The 24412-nt window shown below is 41.7% G+C and overlaps 3 protein-coding genes across 4 annotated transcripts in view; 1 reads left to right on the forward strand and 2 right to left on the reverse strand.

Annotated features, from left to right (window-relative positions):
• Window positions 1-1619: 1619 nt before the first annotated feature.
• Window positions 1620-6344, reverse strand: qrsl1 (glutaminyl-tRNA amidotransferase subunit QRSL1). The gene is made up of 11 exons (XM_069722314.1): window positions 6240-6344; window positions 5213-5372; window positions 5034-5132; window positions 4842-4938; window positions 4491-4652; window positions 4203-4378; window positions 3697-3809; window positions 3189-3381; window positions 2926-3043; window positions 2506-2711; window positions 1620-2007 (listed from the first exon to the last, which is right to left on the reverse strand). The coding sequence occupies exons 1-11, from the start codon at window positions 6261-6263 to the stop codon at window positions 1790-1792; spliced, it is 1566 nt and encodes a 521-aa protein (XP_069578415.1). The 5' UTR covers window positions 6264-6344; the 3' UTR covers window positions 1620-1789.
• Window positions 6345-6447: 103 nt separating this feature from the next.
• Window positions 6448-16411, forward strand: rtn4ip1 (reticulon 4 interacting protein 1). Of its 2 annotated transcripts, none has more exons than XM_069722315.1 (9): window positions 6448-6945; window positions 7932-8083; window positions 8969-9037; window positions 9268-9392; window positions 9754-9802; window positions 10220-10356; window positions 10616-10799; window positions 15687-15779; window positions 16217-16411. In XM_069722315.1, the coding sequence occupies exons 1-9, from the start codon at window positions 6663-6665 to the stop codon at window positions 16340-16342; spliced, it is 1218 nt and encodes a 405-aa protein (XP_069578416.1). In that variant the 5' UTR covers window positions 6448-6662; the 3' UTR covers window positions 16343-16411. The 2 variants fall into 2 exon arrangements, with proteins under 2 accessions (XP_069578416.1, XP_069578417.1); XM_069722316.1 differs by having other exon boundaries at window positions 6448-6504.
• A 928-nt stretch (window positions 16412-17339) lies between these two features.
• The window catches only part of crybg1a (crystallin beta-gamma domain containing 1a), a 46027-nt gene continuing 38954 nt past the window's right edge, over window positions 17340-24412 (reverse strand). Inside the window, exons 15-25 of the mRNA XM_069722297.1 lie at window positions 24025-24151; window positions 23741-23886; window positions 22742-22868; window positions 22596-22625; window positions 22376-22488; window positions 21968-22100; window positions 21620-21759; window positions 20316-20439; window positions 19476-19634; window positions 18607-18769; window positions 17340-18221 (exon numbers count right to left, since the gene is read on the reverse strand). Coding sequence (XP_069578398.1) covers window positions 18133-18221; window positions 18607-18769; window positions 19476-19634; window positions 20316-20439; window positions 21620-21759; window positions 21968-22100; window positions 22376-22488; window positions 22596-22625; window positions 22742-22868; window positions 23741-23886; window positions 24025-24151 — 1351 coding nt within the window. The 3' untranslated portion in view covers window positions 17340-18132. The remainder of the gene's footprint in view (window positions 18222-18606; window positions 18770-19475; window positions 19635-20315; window positions 20440-21619; window positions 21760-21967; window positions 22101-22375; window positions 22489-22595; window positions 22626-22741; window positions 22869-23740; window positions 23887-24024; window positions 24152-24412) is intronic.

Here is a 24412-nt window from a genome sequence, read left to right on the forward strand (position 1 = left end):
TAGATATATATACTGTACTGTATATTTTGTATATTTTATGCTTTTTTACTGCTATTTTATCGTTTTTCTATTATTCTATAATAATATAATATATATTCAATGTAATGAAAGTTTTGACTGGTACTGTGTGTCCAATGCATTCAATTTGGCATATGGGGACTTCTGTAGAGCTCTAGACATGACTCAACTCATTTAGGGTGCCACAGCAAAAGGAATGTTTTCAAATGACAATATGTGTCACTGAGTGTAGATTGATTGGTAAACTTTGTTAATCTAAAACAAAATACACAATTCAATCAAGTGTGCAAAAAAGTCGGAATACTTTCAGGGACAGTAACTCCATCTGTGCTGTCCAAACCTGCGCTGCAGAGCAAGAGGCTTTGTGGGTACCCGTCCATTACAGGGCTCACACATACAGAATGACACACAATAGGTCCTTCTTCATGGTGTTTACATTCAGAAGTGCTAAACCGTTTTTTATTCTCTGAGGTGGGGTATTCTTCAGCATCCACAGAATCACTTTTTGTTTTATAATCTGGAGTGAAAATGTAGGAGCAACAGAATTATGAGGGGAAAAGAGACATTAGTGATGTGTTTATGAGCAGCGTTTGCTGTGAGGGCGACATTTGCATAATACACGTGGACATCAGAATCAAATGAGAAGCGCTGGAAAGAGCCTGGCAGGTGGGAGGGATGGAGCGAGGACGAAAGGAAGCGAGAGGGGGGATATTGCACAAATGCACACATCCGGAAAGGAGAATGTCAAAAGAAACAGGAGCCCAGCACGCGCTGTTTGTGTTCTGCTCTTGGTTTGTGCGTGAGAGATAACAACATTGAAAGTTCAGTATGTGTGACTTCAAGCTCTACAGATAACAGGCCAAAGCAGTTTTTCTTTTTTTTTTCTTCAGGTACCCGTGTTAAGACCTTAGAGAATTATTTGACATTTCAGGAGCTAGCTGTGTGATTAGTGAAAAAGTAGAAGCAGAGTGAGTCTGGCTGTGTCCAAAGTTGAAATAAAGGCTCCTTTAAAACCTCAAAACCTCTTAATCCTGCTCTTAATTGTCTTAATGGTGCCTGTTGAGGTTAAGGCTGGGTGTCCAGTTCCTTTAAATACAGTGCAGTCCAAAATAGACGTTTTGTGTTGTCCGAGTTGTACTTCTTTTAACAATAGTGTTATGCTAAACTTAGCAGGCGTACTAAGTGTAGCAACAGTGAGCACCACGACTGTCCAATTGGACATTAAACTGACTTACGTTACAAATCCAAACTGCAAACTGCAGTTTCACCAAATTCACACACCAATAAGCGCTTAACCGCCACGCAAGGTTCTCATCTGCTATGAGAGCAACTTGGAGAGAACAGTGGACTGGAGACACCGGGGAAAGGACGGTCAACCCTTCAATTAGCAGACAAACCACTCAGCTCAGCCACAGCTGCCCCAAAATCTTTTCCCTAATGTTACCCCCAATCTTCAGTCTAAAATGTAAGGGTTTATGCTGTGCGGACTTTGGATGGCAGGTTCTGGCAATGTGACTCTGCTGTGTAAACAGATTTACAGTAAAAGATTTATACCCCTCTAAGAGTAATACAAGTACATTACACACACACACGGTAATATATTCTGTAGATTCCATTTATTTACAAATGTAAATGCTGATACTGATAATAAAGTGAAAGAAGTCTGGCCACCACGGTGAACAAGGAACTATTTATTTACCCCATAAAAATGTCCTGCAAAGGCATCATAGTTACTTTGACAACACTTGGTTCCTTGTATCCAGACTTCTCCTCATACAGCTGAAGTCTGCTCCCTTTTGTACATTCCTGTGCCATTTCTGCTCTCTCCGGCGTCATCACAGTCACTGATGAAGGGAAACCCAACCCTCTGCTCAATCCATTGGGCAACACTGAGCAGTTTCTTGTCTTGGAGTGTGGGGCCTATGAGCTGCAAGCCAATGGGAAGGCCCCGTCGTGATAATGCCGTTGGCACCGAAACAGCAGGGAGACCTGGGGGTGAATAAACAGAGAGTTGAAAGAAAGTCCATGGAGATAGGAAACGATTAGGATCTCAAGGTTAGTTGGAGGTTAGTTTGGAGAGGGAGGTGGGAAAAAGTTGAACCGCAACTAAACAAACTCCTTTTAGATCTCCGAGATGCACTTTATCCTGACCGTGAAATCACGATATGTAGACTAGGTCGTGAGTTTTTCCCTTCAGAGAAAGACAAAGTCAAAAAGACAAAACCGCTTTTGTTCACAAATACTCATTTCCACTTGTATTGTCACTTTAACCTTCATGACTGAATGCGTCTTTGTTGCAGGACAGAAAATAAGCAATAACAACTACAATCGTTTTGAGCGAAAGGTTTTCAGCTCTGGGTGTGGGTGTACACAGTATGTGTGTGCATTCATAATGAAGAAGTTCTTGAACCCTCCCACACTTCCTACACATTGCATCAGCACTGCCACTGGTTCCGTCTGAGGGGATTTTTTTTTTTTTTTGTGTACCTGCCATGTTGGCGGGCTGGGTGAAGACGTCATCCTGTGCGCTGCGTGTTTGGTTGTCTTCCTGAATGAAGTCGTGGTAACGGGCGGCATCAGTAAGCGTGGTGGGCGTCAGGAGTACATCGACACCTGAGCTGAACACATGCCTGAAATCTTCTGCTATTAGCCGGCGGACTTGCTGGGCCTTTATAAAGTAGTGCTGGTAGTTCCTGGAGAAGAAAGAAAAAAAAAACAACAGTTTTGTTAATTTGGAAGTATTACACTGCCAACAGATACAATTATTGTATCTCAAATACGCTTTCAACTGTAGAGTCTGGTGTCAACAGGGAACCGAGTGCACAGAAAAGGTCAAAGTGATAAAGTGACATGCTGGTTTCAAGTTGACGTTCGAGTGAACTGAGTGCATGACTGTTCCTGTCTTACTGTTTCAGCAGGAAGTAGTTCCCGGACAATATCCTCCCTCTTACTACATCGTTGAAACCCTCATGTCGAGTTGAAGCGTACATGGCTTCCGTTGAACTGTCCATCTTGCTGCGGTGGCCTGGTAGAAGAAAAATCAACAATAATACCTTTCATCACCATTATATAAAATGCTGGCAACACATATAATTGTGTTGTAAATGCTGCCACGCCTCACGTTGGTAAGACGTGGCAGCAAATTGAACATACTACAGACTGGTTTGTACCGTATTCCAGGCCGTCAAAACGGGCCATGTTAGATGCCACTTCGGCGTGGCAGAGGACGTGGTAGCACACAATGGAGTACTGGGTGTGGGGGAGGGACACCGTCTCCACCCGCGCGCCTGCCCTCTCAAACATGTCTGCAACACGACTCCACTGTGCTAGAGTCTCCTCGGACAGCCCCGGGGCATGATACTCCTGATACACAAGCGAGGTACAGGGAAGACAAGCAGGTTTAGAAAACGGGAACAAAAAAATGTGCGCTCAATCAGGTATTCACATATCAAACGATGATTTTAAAGTACAATTCTTGTTCTGCACAAGGAATTTAAATTGTTTTTCATCAAGTCTATCCGTCTATCTACCGGAGTCAGCCCCTAGTGGCCCAAAGTGGTATTGCACTTTAAAACACTTCCACGGTAGCTGCACAGACCCAAATACTACGTCCTTTCTATTTCCTTTGAGATATTATTCAGTACGGCAGCAATGTTTTCATTATACAGATGAACTCACCTTGGGAATGCCTACACAGATGTTCTTGACATTAAAGTCTTCAGGAAGCTCTGTTAGTGCTGAAGGGGCCGGAACTGTTGTTGAGTCTCGTGTATCCAGACCTTGGAGGATACCTATTTCAAATATCAACACAATCTCAAGGTAAGGTTTTCTATTTTAGGGCATTATGTTAAATGCACAGCGATATGGCGGCACAGCTTTACTGATTTAGTCACAATGACAGATGTTCTTGACATTATGTGGATAAGTTTAAACGTTCTCTTGAGGAGATTTTCTGGCAAACAAAACAAAAGTGATGTTAACGTTCGTTGTCTCTCACGGAAATGCATTGGAGTACTTGAAAAGCGTGCAGAACACATTTTCTTTCTCATTAGACAATTTGCAAAGCTACTTTGCTACTTAAAATGATGCATTGTTTACAATCACGTTGGCTTCCTTTTTGTCTGCCGGTGTTCAGCATTAGGAACCGACACCCGAGTAATGACAGGTCACAAATAGTTCCCCACCTAAAGCAATGGCTGCATCATTGACACTGCGTGTCATTATCCCAGGGACATCCATGGAATTGACCAAGGGGATGAGTCCATGTCGGGACAGCAGACCATAAGTGGGCTTCAGGGCCACAACACCACACAATGCTCCTGGGTTACGGGTGGAACCCCCAGTGTCAGAACCCAGAGCCCTGCCAGGTAAATACCAAAACAGCACATTTTCATAAAGTGGTTTAAATCAAATCTTTCTCTCTGAATGTCTACGTGATAATTATCCTGACGCAGCACAACGTGTTTCCTCACAGGTAGCTGGTGAGCGAGGCCACGGCTGCAGCGCTTCCACCTGAACTTCCCCCAGCGATGACCCAGTCAGAGTCCGGTGCCGCCCCCGTCTGCCCTCTGTAGGAAGCTGCGTAGCTCCAGGGGTTCTTCACCGGACCGAAAACTCCATCGGTGCTGCCGGCACTGGGAGATAAAACAAACGGTCACAGGCAAAAAAAAAAAACAAAAAAAATCCTGAACACCTACTCTCAGATTGTTTTTGTATTTGCACACATTTGTGCCTATTATGAAGCCAGTTCATAAACAGATTGTGATTTTCACCTGATTAGCTTTTACCAAAGGATTCTGACACATTGAAATCATAGACCTTACCCCATTGCAAACTCGTCCATATTGGTCTTGCCCATTAGGATGGCCCCTTGGTCAAGTAGCTTCTGGACCACTGTTGCATTGTATGGCGGAGTGTAGTCTGTAGCAAAAGTAATGATAGGTTTACATTACTGAATTGGGGAAAAAAAAAATAGAAATCACAGTAACTTTTTCACAGAGACGGTTCTGACAGACCTTTAAGCATCCTGGAGGCACATGTGGTCTTGATATTCTCTGTGCAGAAGTTGTCCTTAACTGCAAAGGGGATTCCATCCAGAGGACCTTTGGGGACACCTGACGGAAGACAAGATCAAACAGTGACGCCTGTACCTCCACACAGGCTATAAATCAAATACAAACTCACGTGTCCACACCTCGCAACAGTCTAGTTTCGGACTGTTGAGCCTGCTTCAGTGCCGACTCCTCCGTCACAGTGACGTAAGCGTTAAGACGCTGTGCTTTCTTGATACGATTCAGACATTTCCTACAGAGCTCCGTTGGGGAGATTCTTCCCTCCCTGAGTGCCAAAGACACCTGGAGGAAAAAAAAAAGAAAAAAGGACAAAACAACAGTGAGTGGTGGAATGTAAAAAAAAAAAAAAAAAACAACTGTGTCTGAACAGAACTTGGAACTTTTGACTCGTCACAGTTAATCATGTATTATTATTATTATTATTATTATTATTATAAAACACAATCGAGTAAACCTAGAAGTCCATGAGAGGGTGGCATGTGTCCTCTGTCATTTCAGAGGACAATACTGTGCTGTGTAATTTTGATAATGTGCGATAAATAGAACATCATGCTCCCACAACTAGTATTTGTTTCCTGTTGTTTATTCTTTCCGCTAATACTTGTTTACTGAAGGTTAAGATACAAGACTATTTGTAGCCTATTTTTTATTATTTTTTTTTTAACCCTGTCTTGTCATTATTTTACTGAAGTTAACAAATCTCTATGTTCTTGACACTGTCACTGTTTTCTTTAGGATTGTTTTACGGACATGAGCAGCTTTATGAATGAGCTGCCTTTTTTTTTTTTTTTTTTTTTTACTTTGTCTTGAACTCCATTTGCATAATTATTATATTTTACAGCACATTTTTCATTCAGCCTTTATTTATACTCGAGAAATCATTGAGGGTGACCCTCAGTTTTTATTCCGATGACATCCGGTCAAATAAATAAAAATAAAAAAAAACAACGGCAGTGATCACAGCAATAAGACGAGTTGACAAGAGATCAGATTGTAACTCCAGTTAAACCATTTAACTGTCAGATGAACAATTTCTAATTTAATCGATATATTATGTCAACAAGCAGAATAATGCGGCAGACAAACACGAAGAACTACCGCAAAAAAAAACAACAACAACAACAACAACAAGCGAGCAGTCGTACTGACCTCCTTTATTGTCAGGCTGAGCATGTTCACCACATCCTTTTAACAACCTTTCAAATGAACAACCTCCGCACGGTGCTTCTGCAGCAGCGAGCAGCCATGTTTGACCCGGTCAACGACGTCTACCAAAGCCGTCCTGTGATTGGACAGTTGTCGAAAGAACCCGCGCTCCGATTGGCGGAAGCTCTGACGGCCGAGTTATAGAAGGGGAAAGGCGTGTTCCGGAAGAAGAGGGAAAGGTGTCCTGAAATGATTGCACATTTTGCAGGTAGCACGCGGTTTTACGTGTTTATAAAGAGAAGGAAATGTTTATAGCGAGCTTTAAACGAGAGGTTTTTTTGTTGTTGTTGTTTAATTTGCATTCAGTCGGTCAAGGACTAAACGCACCGACAGCTAATTCATTTGTTATTTGTTGACGCTCGGGAGATGACTTCAGTCAGACAGCTGGTGTGCAGCAGGTCGCTGCTTCGCCTTCATAAACCACCACGTGTGCAAACATCTGTTTCCGGACACGGTGCCGAGACGAGACTTTTCAGCAGCTCCAGCAGACGCGGCACTGTTATGCCCGCCTGGGTTATTGATGCGTACGGAAGCAACGGTGTTTTACGGTTCACAAAAAATGCTGGTTTTCCCATCATCAACTACCCCAATGAGGTTGTGGTGAAAGTGTGCGCGGCGGGACTGAACCCACTCGATGTCGGCATGAGAGGTGAGTGCGTGATCGGATTTCATATCCGCAAAGTGTTGGGAAACTTCAGTCATAAGAAAACTTTTAGTTGTTCCCTCTTGGAGAGCAAAAACAAAAAATAAAATACCCAGTCCAGTCGAGGTACTCAAGTCAAGACTGTTTGGGTGACGACTTTTGTGGTTTGATGTTTATTTCAAGTGAAAAGTGAATCACACAAAGCATCATCCCCCTCCCAGACAACCCTGAGGGTTGTTTTCTTTTACACCAATTTGTGATGTCAAAGGATGTGGTGGATTACCTGTTGGTGGGAGGGGCAGCTGAGAAGAAGTGTTAGTTTTCCCAACACTGATTGTACTTTTTGAGTAGCTTGTGAAAGGCTGATGTAAAGAGATAGGTTTTGAGCTTTCTTTTTTTTTAAATTTATTTATTTATTTTGTATTAACTGAGCTAACTTCCCTGATATCTGACGGGTAGTTTGTTCCACAGCTTCGGAGCGTAACTTGACAAAAGCTGAATCCCCAATTTTCTTTCAGCTGTTTGCTGAGAACCTCCAATAAACCAGCAGCAGTTCACCAGAGAGTGAGAGATGTGACTCTGTCCGAGCCCATTGAGAGCTTTGTATGTGAGGAGGAGGACCTTTAAAGTCCGTTTGTTGGAATAAAGGGACGACTAAAAGGTTATTTTTGATCAAATGACCTTGAGACATGTTCCACGACATAAATCGTGAATAAAGTCCCATTGTTAAAATGATCCTTTCTAATATTTAATTGTATTTTTGAATGAGAAGGCACTTAATCACCTTATTTTGAGCAATTGAATGACCAAAAAACGAATTTATATGCAGTGAATCTGGAGTTTATGCAGATCTGGGACCCCTGGTCAGTCACCGCGCTGCCGCTAATCCAGCCACGCAGCTTAGTACGTGGGAGAAACTCTTCTTTCTTCATCTTTGACTGAAGCCTACTGTAGTTTTAAAAGTCTGTAATCCAAAACTCTCTCCCTGTCAGGAGGCTACGGTGCAGCTACTTTGTCTATGAAGAGAGACCCTCTGAGCATCAAACAGTCAGGCAGCGAGTTCCCTCTCATTCTGGGACGGGATGTGTCGGGCATCATCATGGAGTGCGGCCTGGATGTGAAGTACTTCAGAGAAGGAGATGAGGTACGGCAAGTAAATAACAGACTGGTAGCGGCGCGTGCACGGGAGCACAGAGTCGTGTATGAACATGGTACGAAGTGTTACAATATAAAGTCAGAGGTGCGTAAACAACATCTGGCATCGGCAGCGGAGTGGAAACAATTTAAAACGGATTAGACACAAATCTGTCAGACACGTCAGTCAATGTTAAAAACACAACTGCTCTATGCGGACAAATCCAGATTTCTGACGCTAATCGGCGTTCGTGAGGAGCAGTGGTAGCATTTTCATTGGCGCAACGAGGTTTTCTCGGCTAACGATAAACTGTGTAATGCCATCCGAGCCTAGTTACACACAGTGTATCCGAGCACTGTGGACGACCTCGCTCACCCATCTCCAGTGTTATGTTTTGTCACAATGATCCTTCTCCCGGGATTATGCACTGTCATCTCAGCCTGGCTTGGAAAATGACATGTCGTCTCTTGACGTCTTCTGAAATGAGGTGAAATAAGTTCTTGTAGCAAGCTGTGGGTTTCTGGTTGAGCCTTCTGTATGATTTCTCAGATTTGAACCATTAATAAATATAAAAGACGTTATCAAACATATAATCAAATGATTTAAAATACTTTTTTTTTTAAAATTTTTTTAGTTTACCTCAACTAAACTCAGACCCACAACTGTGGAAGAACCCCTGAGTGACCTGTGTGTGTGTGTGTGTGTGTGTGTGTGTGTGTGTGTGTGTGTGTGTGTGTGTGTGTGTGTGTGTGTGAAGGCAAACTGGGACAAGAAATGGAAATAGCTGTCTTAACACATCATTAAGTTATATTCTGCTCTTATTCAGCACACATTAGTTTACAAATTTTAATCTTCTGGATTAATGACTGTTGTGTTGCTGTCTTTATCCCTCAGGTGTGGGCAGCTATCCCACCGTGGAAGCAGGGCAGCTTGGCTGAATTTGTCGTAGTGAGTGGCAACGAGGTATGGCCCAGCTGATGGACACCTGTATTACTGTTTTTTTTTGTTTTTTTTTAAACTACTATTGTTAGTGTCAATTTCTCAACTTAGTATTTCGGTTTCTTTTGTCCGCGTGAAGTGTAATATTTTCATCAGCGTCAGTTCTGGATAATCAGTTTCCTTTTTAGTGGTTGCGGTTTTTTTTTTTTAGTGATGCACTTCTGACCGCACCTTTTAATGCGTGTCGTGCTCAGGTATCCCACAAACCAAAGTCACTGAGCCACACGGAGGCGGCAGCCATTCCCTACGTGGCAACCACTGCCTGGTCAGCGCTGGTTAATACCGGCGGACTCAGCAAGGACAACTGTGCCAACAAACGGTAAGGGAACGTGGACAAATACCGCCGTGCACACATAAACGCACTCGCGCACAATTTCCACTTGTTGTTAATCCCTGTCCATCCCAAAGAACCTCCCTGTCTTTGATCATGACAACTATTCCACTCGCGGCTCCTTTTGAGCCCCCCGTTAGGCCGCTCCTTAATGAGCCTCCGGGTGATGGGCTGTGGTTCTCTGACAGCAGCCCCGATGCTTCTTTACACTGCAGTGAACTTGACGCACTAAAGCCCGGAGTGGCTTTGACGTCAATCCTAATGAGGCAGACTCTGTGCAAAAATAGTGTACAAAACGCAATCGTTGATACATTCATTACGCATTTGTGTTTTTCCATCTGCCCCACAGGATTTTAATCCTGGGAGGATCTGGAGGAGTGGGAACATTTGCTATACAGGTATACAGGAAAAGGTGGATGATGATGGTCAAGCTGCATTGTTTTATATATTATGTGGCATTGTTTAAATGTATCACCAAACAAAAAAACTGTGATGGGGAAAAAAACAAAAACCTGTGTGTTATTAACAGTCTGACGGTCTGAAACCCTGTCGGGTGTCAGACGCCTTGCTTGTTGACCTGAATACTGCAGCTCACATTACACATACGTAACATTTGATCTCTTTTTAAATTTACATCCTCTGCGTCTCACTAACATTGGGTAAGATTAAGCAGCTTACGATAACCCCAAAATTTTGATCCGTTGTTTACGACATAGGAAACTAAGATTACAGCACAAGTTACTTTTGACACTTCCGCTTGAAAAGAAGTGCTTCTACTTTTAAGACATAACCAACAACTGTTGATTTATGTGCAGTTGCTGAAGGCGTGGGGAGCCCATGTGACCGTCACCTGCTCCCAGAATGCCGAGCGGTTTGTGAGGGGGCTCGGGGTGGACCATGTGGTGAACTACACTGCAGGACCTGTCGAGGAGCCGCTCAGTGCGCTGGAGAAGTAAGAGGAGGATGCCACGCTCACAAGCCTCACAGGCCAGTCCCTGGAGCTCCAGTCAGCTCGTCAGTGTGGGAAAACTGAGCCCGTGAATTTTTCAACGAGCTTAATCACACTCTGACTTAATCTCTCTCTCAATTTGTTATCTGCCCAGTCACCCTTTTTTTTTTTTTTTCACACGCCTACAAGTTCTCATTTTCATTTTTCATGTCCAATCACCCCACACCTAAATGTCTCCGCTTGTGTCTCTTGTACGCTCAAGATTCAACCTGATCCTGGACAATGTCGGGGGCGACACGGAGCGATGGGCACTGAATCTGCTGAAACCTTGGAGTGGCGCCAAGTATGTCACCCTTGTGACGCCCTTCCTCCAGAACACTGACATGCTGGGTATAGCCGACGGCATGATGCAGACTGCTGCTACAGTGGCAACCAAAGCCCTCAAGGTACTCCCGGCAGAATGACATGGATACGGTGCGACTGAACACAAATGTCTTTACTGCACTAGTTGTGCCCTCTTATTTGAACTGATCGAAATGCAACATGTTGTGATCACATTGGGAATTTTGCATAAACGCTGTTGTATGCTATTTTGCTCCTATTAGTATTGTAGTGGACATGCAGTAAGAGTACTATCATATTAGGTACGCCTGTAAAGTCTATTGAGGTACAACAAATCCTAAGTTTATATACACTCACCGACCACTTTATTAGGTACACCTTGTTAGTACCGGGTTTGACCCCCTTTTGCCTTCAGAACTGCCTTAATTCTTCGTAGCATAGAGGAATGTTTCCAGCACCTTGTTGAATCTGAGATTTTGTTCCATATTGACATGATAGCATCACGCAGTTGCCTCAGATTTGTCGACTGCACTTAAACGACGCTCAATTGGTACTAAGGGGCCCAAAGTGTGCCAAGAAAATATCCCCCACACCTTTACACCACCACCACCAGACTGAACCATTGATACAAGGCAGGATGGATCCATGCTTTCACGTTTTTTTTTACTGGATATTTTCTCCTTTTCTGACCATTCTCTGTAAACCATAGAGATGGTTTTGCGTGAAAATCCCAGCAGATCAGCAGTTTCTGAAATACTCAGACCAGCCCGTCTGGCACCAATAACCATGCCACGTTCAAAGTCACCTAAATCACCTTTCTTCCCCATTCTAACGCTCGGTTTGAACTTCAGCAGGTCGTCTTGACCATGTCAAAATGCATCGAGTTGCTGCCATGTGATTGGCTGATTAGATATTTGTGATAACGAGCAGTGGAACAGGTGTACCTAATAAAGTGGCCGGTGAGTGTATGTCATAATGAGAGATGAGGGTCTTCAGAGTTCTTCAGCTGAAGCAGTTCTGATTTTTGACAAACCTTTAGAGACTTGAGCAGGTTCTAGCAGTCTTGGCACCTACTGCCTTTTTTCTAGTCATTTCCCAGAGGAGTTCACGTTTCTGAGTTCCTCTGGGTTCGAATGTTGGCAATTTGGCCTATAAAATCACTTTTGTGTTAATAGGAGCAGGGGTCCAGACAGTTGAAGTAATTATATGAGATACCTTCTATAATATGTTGACTTTTGTCCATGCGTTTTCCGATTCTTCCCAATCACTATGTCAGCAGTTTCCACGCTGTAGTTCTTTTAAATGATCTGATTCATTAATGGCATAAAAACTAACCTCGGGTACATCTGCAGAGCTGTTCTAATAAAACCCCTCAAATATAAAAGAATATATGGTTCTGTAGTAAACATGTAACCAACTGCAGCATCGTCATGTTACTGAGACAATAAGCCACAGACACACTTATTAGGGCCCGAGCATCGGTGCAAAAGCCCTATTGTATTTCGTAAAGGTGTTCTACGTCGTTGTCGTCGTTGTTCTTCTTCTTACGTGAAGTGATTTGCCTTTTTGGAGGCTTTATCATATTCAAAAACTCATGAAAGTGGATACACATATGTCTCCCGGCGAAAAATTTGGTATTCTAGTGGAGTCGCGAATGGGCGCGGCCCAACGGCTCGAGAGCGCCCCCTGTTGGAGACAGGAAACGAGACAAAAATAGCAACTTTAAGCGGGTATACGCGGTCCCTCGCGCACTGCACGTCGGGGAGGCGGCTTCGGGGAGACGGCTTCGGGGGGACGGCTTCGGGGGGACGCGGCGCGCCGGAGTGCGAGGGCCCGTACATCACTGCTTGCAGTTTTAATTTAGCATTATGTCTGCCAACATGAGGTCAAAAAACCTGGTTGCCAGTGACCCTATACACTTTTTAGATAACATTATACAAATGCTTTTTATGTGATTTGACATTTTGACACCAGTTAAAGACAATTAGTTTGATGAAATACCAGGGAAAATTAATTGGAAAAAAACAAAACCAGTTGCACATGCAATATATATTTTCAACTCGCCTTTGGTCACATTATAGGCCAGTATTGCACCAATGATGTTGACAGAACTAATTTACGCCACAGTGAATTAGACAGTTTTATGTCTTTCCTGTGAAGTAATCTCTCAGTCATGTGAAATCACACTTGAGTTCCCATGTCTGGTGCATATTTTTCCACTGTAACCTGGCTTCATACCTGAAGATCTACTTGTCTTATGAACCAACAGGTGGAAAAACATGCAGAGATGAAAAGCTCAGCCAGAGAACTCGGTTAAATATAACTGTCAGTTAAATGTCAGTTCACAAACTCGGTGAGATGAACTCTGTGAAAATGCCTGAGTCATTTTCGTTCATGAAAAGGAGGAAGACCGTTATTACTAATCCCACAGATGTGGTGATATCTCTCCAGTCACTATGGTTACAGTGTTTGTAGTGTGAACACAGATGCCAGTGTAACTGGGATTAAAAAAAAAAAAAAAAAAGTTTCCTGAAAATTCATCAAGGTGCAGATCAGAACACATAAAAACTAATACACCATTCACCACAAACACAGACACAGACACACAAATACACAGACACAGTTATACACAAGGAAGTAGCATCCTGTCCATGTGGTCACTGTGGTTAACATCGTGCAGAGCAAGTTTGCATGATGTGCTTTTGGGTATCACATCATTGCATCGCAGTACAATCTTCCACTCAGTTTATGACAACACAACCCACTGTGTGAGCTTTCTCACACGTGTGTGTTAAAACCATATTTAAATTAGAATTTTTAATATAACACTACTTTATAAGCTCTACTTGAAGCAAGATGTGAAGTGGAAGTATTGTGAGTGACTTTGAAATGTTCAAAGTTTCAAAGGCTCATATTCTGTAGTGATGAAAGGAAATAGAGCCACAGTGACACAGGGGTTGGAATTCCCCCCTCCCCTTTTTCCTGTAAAGAAGGTTGCCGTTCTTAAATATATATATATTTTTTTTATTGTCAATCAATCCTGTAAAAAGACCAAACAGTGCATTCGTCCATCTCTCAACACTTTCCAACGTCACTACCATATCTGCGGCACCATCCATCCCCACTGAAGACATAAATCTTTCCAAATGTTTATGATGCAAGGTTTTAATATTTTCAGGGATTTAGATGAAAATTAGGAAAATCTTGACTATCACCAAACTTATTTTTGAAACAAATATGACCAATGACCTCAGCTGGGGGAAAATTTTTAATTCTGACTTCATCATTACTTTCAAGTGACAAGCGTAAAGTAGTTTGTTTGTCAGTAGGACTAGAACGGGCTGGGACAGCCCCACGGAAGTGCGTGCGTGTATGTGTGTGTTGACGAGGCACTCAGTTTATTCACTTCCTTTCCAGCGTGTGAAGAAAGGTTCCAGGGTGCTCTCTCTCTCTCTCGTCTACCATCTTTTACTTCGTACCCTGTCTTCTCAAGCGTAATCGTATAGAACCGTGTCATTTTCAAGAGCCCTGTTACATCGCTCAACCTGAACTCTCTCAGCAGATTCACCGATTGTAGCACGTCTGGGCTACCGTGGGGGTTCCTCGGAGACACAAAGGACCCGCTGAGCCACAAAGTTTATTTTACGTTTTACTTTTATTTCTTAACACACACACACACACTTTGCTGCTCTCGATTCCGGCGCTCTCCTGCCCCGCCTCCGAGCGTCCGTCCAGTCGCGGCCTTCCTCTCCTCCTCCACCAGGTCCTGCTCACTTATCAAGGAGAGAAGCAATCCCCTGATTCAGTTCAGCTGTGCCAATTATCCTTCTCCCGGCACCGTTCCCCGAACCACTCCATCACTCTCTTCCCCCCCCCAGCAGCTGAGCTGACCACACCCCGCCACCACACTGATTTGACTATATTTGATGTTTTTTTTTGCTCACCTTGTGATTCAGAAAGTGTAGTGTAAGAAAGCCTGGTCGACGTGTACTCCTGACGTTCTAATTCGCAAGAACATTGTCTCTCATCATCATCATCGCACTGTCTCTGTAATCAAACCTACATTCTGGGAGTGATTGTTCAGACCGACGCTGTAGAAGTGTGTGTCGCTGTTTTAGTGTCGAAGAGTTGTCGGAGGTGACACCAGTTGTCACGTAATGAATGTTTTCTCATACATCCCAGATGGCCGCAGTTAACTGAAAGACACATTTATAGCACCATGACGACACACCTCTAAGTAAGAAGAAAAGGGAGGGTGATGTGCTTTGTGGGTGTATAGACAAGAAGTGAAAGCTACTGTACACCTCCAGGTCTCGTAGCCTCTTGTTTTCTTTACAATGTGTAAAGTGTCAGTAAAAGGAAAACTCGAGCGCAGACTACTTGCTTGGTTGACAAACTTCCCTAATTTCTAAATAGGCCTCAAGGAAACATGTTAAATAACTCCTTTTTTTTTTTTTTTTTATTGAAAATCCCTATGGACCCTATAGACACATACACACAAAGGCCCAAACATAACAAAAGACTGAACAATACTTCTTTTATCATTAGTTGCCGGGAATCCTTTACAGCGGTTGAAGCCTTCAGGGAAAATGACTGCTTCTCCAACAAGTCACACGACACATGAGAATCTCGGAGTACATAGACTTACGTCGATTAATGGAGTTTTGTATATGTAAAGATTTACTGAGATTACAGAATGAGTATTTCTGCATTGTATGTTTATAATGAAAAGTTAAGGGAAAGATGTCATGCTTTGAACCCAGGCACAATTCCTTTTTTTTTTTAACATGAAGACACACTAAACCATTTCACCATAATCAAAAGTCCCACTGTTATGCACTTAAAAATATTGAGATTGAGTCTTGTGATTACAGCATTTTACTTGTTCATCAGTTTGTTTTTGTCCTTCAGCTTTCTTAAAGCTTAAGATACCTCGCCAGACCTCTCGGTACTTTTGCCGATCTTTTCTGTCCTTCTGTTTTCTTCCACAGCACCTGGTGAAGGGAGTTCACTACCGATGGGGATTCTTTGCACCGAGTGGTCCTGCGCTGGATGAAATAAGGGACATGGTGGATGCAGGACAGGTATGAAGCCAGATTAATCCTCTCTAAACTGTCCGGTGACTGTGAGTGAAGGAAAAACTGACTTCTGTTTCTCATTACGTTTTATTGCTGGCTGCATTATCGTGTTCATTCGAATACAAAATGTACATCAAAAAAATACTGTAATGCATGTCACAAAAGTACTTTAACTGTGAGTCACATATGCTATTATTCACTGATTTCATTTGATATCTCAATGGAACAAAAATGGGTGGTTCAGTGAGATAGATTACAATGTATGTAGCTTTATTTAATTAATCTGAGGGGTTTCTCCTTCCATCTATCTTGTGTTCCTCACTCCAGCATGCTGACGCAAAAACATGGTTTTAAATCAAATCAAATAAACCACGGAGCAAAAAGTTGGGAAGAAGCATTTTGTGTGACCTCTGCTTATTTTTCCTCCATCTCTTCTCTATCAGATCCGGCCCGTGGTGGAGGAGACTTTCAACTTTTCGCAGGTTCCGCAAGCTTTTGAGAAGTTGGAGAAAGGTCACGCCCGAGGAAAGATTGTAGTCCAGATCAGCAAAGCGGGGGATGAATTATAGCACTGACTTTTGAAGAGTCTGTGGATTTTTCTGCACAAATAAGGTACATTAAACAAGGTTGCTGCTGTTTTTGATTCTCCAGTGCGGGGCTTTTGTACTTGTATTAGTTGTTTGGCTTCTGAAAATGTTCACATAAGCACCGCTGTCATTGGCTTCAAAATGTTTGACATTTTATATTATATCAATGAAACATGAATAAGCTACTGAAAGGAAACTCCAGTCAGTTTGTTTAAAGAGCAATCATAGATAATTATAGTAATTTGTGATCATATGTTTGACACGGTCACAGATCATTATTAATTACTTCCACTACCTTCTACACTCACTGAGCACTTTATTAGGGACACCTGTAGACCTGCTTATTCATGAACGTATCCAAACCAGCCAATCATGTGGCTGCATTCCAGCATAAGCTTTAGGTTTCGGAGGCTTCAGTTGACGTTCACAACAAACATCGGAACGAAGAAAAAAAAATGCAGTGCCAGTGAATTTGGCTGTGGTATGATCGTTGGTGTCGGACAGACTAGTTTCAGTAGAACGAAAACTGTTGATCTCTTGGATTTTCACAACATTCTTTCGAATTTACTCTTCATGGTGAAAATTTGAATGAGCCACAGTTCTGTGGTTGGAAATATTTTGTCGAGGAAATAAGGTCAAAGGCTGAATATATGAATTCATGGAGGCAACAATAACTGACGTGTGTGAATGCCACATTCTAGCTGAGTACTGTTGTGGCTGCAGTTTACCGTCTGCTAATAGCTTCTTCCTCCAGCATACAGCACGTCAAAAAGCAAATGTTCAGTTCAGACTGGCTCCCCAGTCACCACATCTGAATCGAGTTGAACACTTTTGGGACATGGTAGAGCGGGAGATTTGTAATATGAATGTTCAAGTCTGCAGAATTTATGTGATGAAAGATGAAGATTAAACATGGGAGGAAATTGTTTTATTTGTAAATAATTGTATTTGCTTTATTTTGTAAAAAAAGACTAAATCATTTTTTTTTTTTTTTTTACATTTTTAATGTTAATGTATAACAGTTTTCTTATATTTACAATCAACGGAGGGCAGCATTGTTATTGCGGTTCTGTTTTCAAAATGAAAACTATCTGTACACTTGATGCTTATGTACAACCCAATGCAGTAGAAGTGTAAAAACCTATAGTCCTAAAAAGATATCAACTCTTTACAATAGATGAATTTAATCTAAAGTAATTACAAAAAGAAAAAAAAGTCTTAATCTACATACATCTTTTGGCGTGTAGGCACATCAAACTTCATATTGCAGCTGTCAATACAATCTATACATTCGTATCTGCCAACATGAAGATAAGGAAAAAGTTTGTGAAACTGTGTGAGAAAAGTACCATAAGAAAAAAAGGTGTGCAGCATTGAAACAGGGCTGAGTTCTCACTACAGGCAATGAAAACACGATAAAGAACAGAGTCTTTAGTATGAACTGATTGAAATCCAAATCACTAAAAATACACATTTCACGTTACTCATTTGTTCTGAAAAAAAAAAAAAAAAGAATACAAAAATGACCTTATTTCATCCAATGCTGTGTGCACGTAGACTCAACGTTTGTGTAATGGTTAATACAGATCCAGTCAATGGTTACCCTCCTCAACAAGAGTGAACAAGAGTCAAACTACAACAAAAGAGTACAAAATACACTACAGTTTACATGTCTGCGGTTGGGGGCCCACCGTGGAGCTGCATGTCAGGGTTCAGTCTCCTGACCGAGCTGCAGCAGGGGGCTGTGGGGACCACAGCAGAGGCTCATCAGATCACAGAATCTCCAAGGTCCACCTCTGGTTCGGTTTTCTTCCATCAGATGTGTTGAGGATCACCTGGTTCTTGTCATACTGATGACCACCTAGCAGACAGACGCAAGAAAACACACAAATTATTATTTAAATATGGTTTAACTGTTTATATTAGCTGTTAAAGTGATTTGCTTTCCCATAAGCAGCACAGATCAGCTAATGTTGTGCATATAGAGAAGACAGATGGAATAATAAAAAAAAAAGTGTTATTTTCTGATGGTGGCAGTTAATAAAGCCCAAACAGTGAGACTGTCAGCACAAACTGTGGTTAAAGTAAAATATACTTTGCAAAAGCCTTTTTCACTACTGCAATTCCTTAATACATCAGGAGATGGAGCTGTTGGATTAGGACAGAATCTCAATCCAGAACCGGAGACATACTTCACATGGCAGTTTCAAATTTCAAATGCATTTCATAAGACAAAGCTGTCTGACCTTTGACCTCCAGTATCAGATCAGGCTTGAGTTGGCAGCGCACCAGGCCGTCAGGGGTGATGTTCCACAGCTGGTTGTCTTTGCCTCGTTCTGGGGAAACACAAAGCCGGCTCCCCGCCATCACCATGCTGCCTGCTGTCTCCAGGCAACAGTCCTCCACCAGCTGGGGACAAGAGGGACACGGTGGATGAGATTCTACTAAATGTAGGTAATGATTCGTTTTCTTTGCAGCACAAAACACAATTATTGTGTATATATATATATATATATATATATATATATTTATTTTATATATAAATATATTTTGTTCTATAATCTATAAAGAAACATTATGAAATTAGTTCTCAAGAGTCAGTTTTTAATTTTGCTGTGCCTCCGCCTAAGCTGTCACCATTCCCTTAATGTATTTTGTAACAGAAAATTTTCATTCACATCTGCAGCAAAATACACAAATACATACCAAAAAAAAAAAAAAAAGGACTTGATATAAATAGAAAAATCACTTGTTTCTTGGCCCGTTGCTTATCTTTCCATAACCATGCACTGTCATCTGATTGCAAGTTCATTTACGATATCCTGCTCTGGCAGACAACCAACAGGGGAAACGACAAACTCTGTGGTGGGGATGTCCACAGGAATGAAATAAGTCTGTTGGAAAGAATGCATGTTGTTTCCTGTTTTCCATATCGTCTTAATCAAACCCTTGTTTTCAGGTATATAGCTGCTTTGTTTTCCAATTACGACTCTTTTTTTCTTTGTTAAAAAAAAAAAAAAGTTCTAATACTTAACTGCAACCTTTCACAGACATGAGTGCTAGTAGGTGAGCAGGCTGCTTTAAGGTTACCCTGAGCCTTGTTTTTTTTTTGTACCTTGCAGGTGAGCTGTCCGTCCCGATAGAGCCACACCTGCTCCACTCCTCCTGTGTCCTCCACGGCCTGAACCCTCATCAGCTTGATGTCATCCAGCGTTCCTGTGAGAGACATCACACATCCCGTGTCCCTGTTCCGCAGACGGAAATACATCGGTTTCTGTTGGAGGTAAACATGCAAAATAACATGGTTAGATTTCTTTCATGAACATGTCCATGTTACAAGAAATCATGGGAGTTATTCGTGTAAGTTGATGGTATGTATTAATGTGAGGTTTGTAAAATGTTCGATAAACTAGTGTGTGATCTATATATATATATATATAAAAAAAACACATTTAAAACTGAACATGTTTTCTACTCAAATAAATAAATCAAGCTGTCACTTGAACAAGACTGAACATACAGCTTTAAATGACAACAATGAAGCATTTGGAGAAGTAATGAATATCAAATTTAGGTGGAACGGGTACGTCACTAATGTGGTGAACTACTCTTTGTGAAGTTACAAAAGGGTCACTGACTTGATACGTCTACTTTGAATAGCATTTGCTTCAATATTTTATCATCAAATGGAATGACATTCACACACCTGTGAGTGAGTTCAAGTTCAAGTGTCCCAATGCACTTAAGGCTTACTGTATGTTCCTATTTTCTGTTATTCTTTTCCATGTGAGAGTTTAACATAAAAAACACAGGTAAAAGCGCAGCGTGGGTACGTAGTGTGTGTGTGTGTGTGTGTGTGTGTGTGTGTGTGTGTGTGTGTGTGTGTGTGTGTGTGTGTGTGTGTGTGTGTTATTTTTATTAAAGGATTCTAATTTGTGATTCTCTCCTTCCATACCTGGAGTAATGGGCGGAGGGATCCGATTCGCTGCCAGCTGTTACACTTGCACAAATCCCCCACTTCGCTTGGCTGGAGAAACAGCTGTTGACCTCTGTAGTTACTGCCTTCATACAACACCCACCTGGACGGAAGATAGCAAGCCTCGTCTCTTATTCAGTTCAAATTTTGCATTAAAAATGTGGCAACACATTTCACAGAAACAAAACTGAACAGTGTACATCATCATATTCCAAAGATAAATTTCATCTGCTTTGACATATTTGACTGACCTGGTCACATCTTGGACATTTTTTTTTACTGCTCTTAGCCCCTTCAGCCTTGAGCTATATATATTTTTTAAATCCCACCTAAGTGAACCATCCCAAATTTAGTCGGCAACAAACAGCTGCAAAGCCGGAAGGCCTATAGGAGCAGCCTTAGGTTGTTTGGATCAGAGACACTTGTGGAATACAATAGGTCTCCTTATCCTTATCAAAAGGTCAGAGTGACTTCTCAAAAACCTCTGCTTGATCAAAACTTAAAAACAAAGAGCGAATAACAGACCTACAACAAAGAGCCAGTGACATTATGAGGGGTTTGAACTTGTTCTATAGATTCTCCGCTGTTACTCTACCAAATTTGCTACAACAGAAATAAAGCACAACAATGCTACAATCATTTTAGTCAGAGTATCACTCTTCATTCAATGAGCAGTCAAGCTCTTCATTGAATGCGAAGCGTTCATAAGCTAAAAACAGTTGTGTTGCATTTCCAAAGGAGGTGTGGCCTGGTCCCGGTACAGGGATTTTCAGGGTAGAAGGGGTTAGTGAGAACATGTATAGTTCTAAAAACTATCATCATTTAAGGGAATATAGAACCCGACCACCGTGGCTAGAAGTTTGGTTAAACAGGGAGGTGCTTCGCTAAAATATTTGCTAAATAGACATTTTTCTATTGAAATCTGTATTTGAGATCTTAGTAAAGATCCCACCTATAACATTTTCTCTAAATAAATTCAAGTTATAATAATTTACATAATTCACAAGTTTGAGTTGAGGTTAGATAAAACCAAAAGTTTAGTTGTACTAATGAGTTGATCACAATTTGAAATATCTTAATATAATTAAAACGAGCATTACATCTCGTTTATATTTTTCATTGTTTACTGTACGGGAAATGTAAAACAACTTTGGATAATTAGCAGGTTTTAACTGTCTTTGTTGTTAGTTATGCAGCTACCGATGTTTTTATATCTGGATAACAGACTTAGCTTTCAAAGATACCAAAAAAACAATATTTGAAGTGTTATGATGGTTACATACATTCCTCCCTCCACCACCAGGGAGCGTATGCGTGCGTCCATGCCTTTCTGCAGCAGGTTTACAGTTTCATTTGTCAACACCAGCCTGCGACCTTTACAGCTGGCTTTAGTGAACAAGATGATGGAGGGCAGAGAGAGCTCCTAAAGCACAAGAAGAGAGGGGTGGATTCATGTTCACTGAAAATGAATTACAATTACTCATTTATCACGAACAAGGCACGGGGAATATCACAAAGTGCTGAAGATATTCACACACACACACACACACACACACACACACACACACACACACACACACACACACACACACACACACACACACACACACACACACACACAGATAACTCACATGTCCTGCAGTCTGTATGGATCGAATGTTGGAGTCTGAGGACAGGAAGCCCATGGCCTCTGTATTGGGGTATTCTCCTTTCTCCAGGACAAACATGTTCTCTGTAAACTGGTCTCCCTCATACGCAACCCAGCTGACACAAGGACACACACACACACACACACATTATTGATTTCAAATTGTTCTTCAATGTTTGTAATGAAGTTTTCTCACATTCAAATACAGTCAATATAAATTCATAATGTGGTTCTTTGTTGTCAAGAGAAACTTTGAAGCCCAAAATGTTGTTGAAGTGATTCAGTAAGTTTCTAAAATGTGAAAACATTACAATGATATTTCCATTTCGGATCTCTTGATCCCACGTTGGCTTTTCCATGCAGTGCTTGGTGGTTGTTCAATTGCACCTACCTGCCAGCCAGCACCTTACAGGATCTAGGCCTAAAGTCCTCATCCAGAGCTGCTACGCTGTCTTCCAGAGACACGAGCCTTCCCTGGAAGTCTGGTTCAGAGTACAGCTGGACCTGCAAACACACACACACACAAGCAGCCTTAAATTACCCAGCCAGAACACACCAGAATATCCTCATCACTTCCTTTTAATATAGAGCCTTGAATGAAGAGGCGATACCTTGAATTTGGTTGTTCCCATCAGCATGTCCTACAAAACAAAGACAGGAGCAGTTAGGATCATGAGCCCGAACATTGCCGATTCTGCTTTTTTCTGAACAGCCCATATGGGAAATCTGTGTTTAACTGATCCTAATAGTTCCTTACGTGGAAGACGGGTTGTATGGATGAGATCATGTAGTTCTGTGCTCCCCAGTCCTCTGGGTTCGCATACATGCCTTTCTCCAGGATGTAGAGCTCTCCACTAAATCCAGGCTGTTCAAACGCCACCCACCTGCAATGTACACCAAACCAACATCCTGAGATCCAAAACAACACAGTCACAGTAGTCATCAGAACTTTTTTTTTTTTTTTTTTTTGGTGACAAATCCATTAAATAATATCATGTCAACCAATCACATCATATCAGATTACCCGATCTGATCGGTTCTCTGATTAAATCTCTGACTTGAAGTGCAAAGCCAACATTGTAAAAAGAGGAGGTCTAAGAGGTTGTAAAATGACCGGCAAGGCAGATGCAAAGCAAACAGTTAGATAGAGTTGTGTAAAGATCAAACAAGTTCACATACCTGAAATTGGCTAAAAACAAATATTTGCTGTAAATCTCAACCATTGAGAACGTTTAAAAAAAAAAAAAAATATATATATATATATATATATATACAATTCCATACTTTACTATAATTTCACAAGCAATACTGTATGTGTACTAGACTTGGATCAAGGCTGTCATTTGCTGAAACATCAAAGAGAAGCATCCAATGTACAGTAGGTCTCTAATAGTAACTTAATATTCACTATTATTTATACTATCAGTGTAATTTCTTGCCTTAAAGACAAACTTTTTGTGTTATCTTTTGTGAAACCTGACGTATCAGTTACAGAAATGGATCCGTTTCGTAATTCACCCTCTGGGGCTGTTATGTGTGAGCACTTGTGTGTCTGGGTGTGTGTGTGTTTGTGTGCACAATGACGGAACATTTAGTCAAGTACGTGAGGTGAGAAGCACACGCCCATGAGCTATAAGGGGCGTGCACAACACGGAGTCAAAATGTCTCCCTGCTTATGAATTTGGAACTTTGTTGGGTGTTTTTTTTTTTGTTGCTTTTGTTGGTTTCTATTTTAAACAGAACCACTTTGACTTACACTCCACCGGTGACGTGGACAGACTGGGTTTTGACCCCGTGGCCGACGTCCTCCATGTTGAGTACAGGGCCCAGCAAGTCCACGTTGTTCCCCCGCTCGCTGAAGCTCTGCTCGCTGAACAGTTTGAGGTGAGGGGACAGGAAATCCTTGGGAAGATGACAACGCGGCATGATCATTTAAAACTGATAAATGCAGATACACCACAGCATTCAAGTGCTCAGTACCAACAATGCAATTGGGTCCAAACGGGGATCTTGCAAGTTAACGTCTCGGGTGATGCTTACAGTGACCAGAGGCCGAAGGGACGAGAGCCCATCCTCTGATCCTCCCCAGTCGCTGCATTGAGGATATTCCCCCTCTTCTAGGATGTACTGCTGGCCTTCAAAGTCGGCCTCCTGATACCCTACCCAGCTATATGGACAAAAGAAGAAATATTACATTTAGGGTTAGAATTTTTTTTTAAGCCATAACCATCGAATAAATCAAGTCTCCTGAAATCTGATAATACGTTTGATTGCCACACATAATGGCGGATTTAATTTTATACTTTTACTTTCACCTTATTTCAGTTTAAGAATCCTAATGGCTGCCTCAGAACCAAAGATGACCAAGAAATGGCTGGTTTCAGATGATGATAATAACCCCCTTAACTCTATTCACCCAAATACTTAC

Source organism: Brachyistius frenatus, unplaced genomic scaffold (assembly GCF_029030835.1).
Source record: "Brachyistius frenatus isolate BFR_SWC_R1_liver_20210118 unplaced genomic scaffold, ASM2903083v1 Contig_285, whole genome shotgun sequence".
NCBI lineage: Eukaryota > Metazoa > Chordata > Actinopteri > Embiotocidae > Brachyistius > Brachyistius frenatus.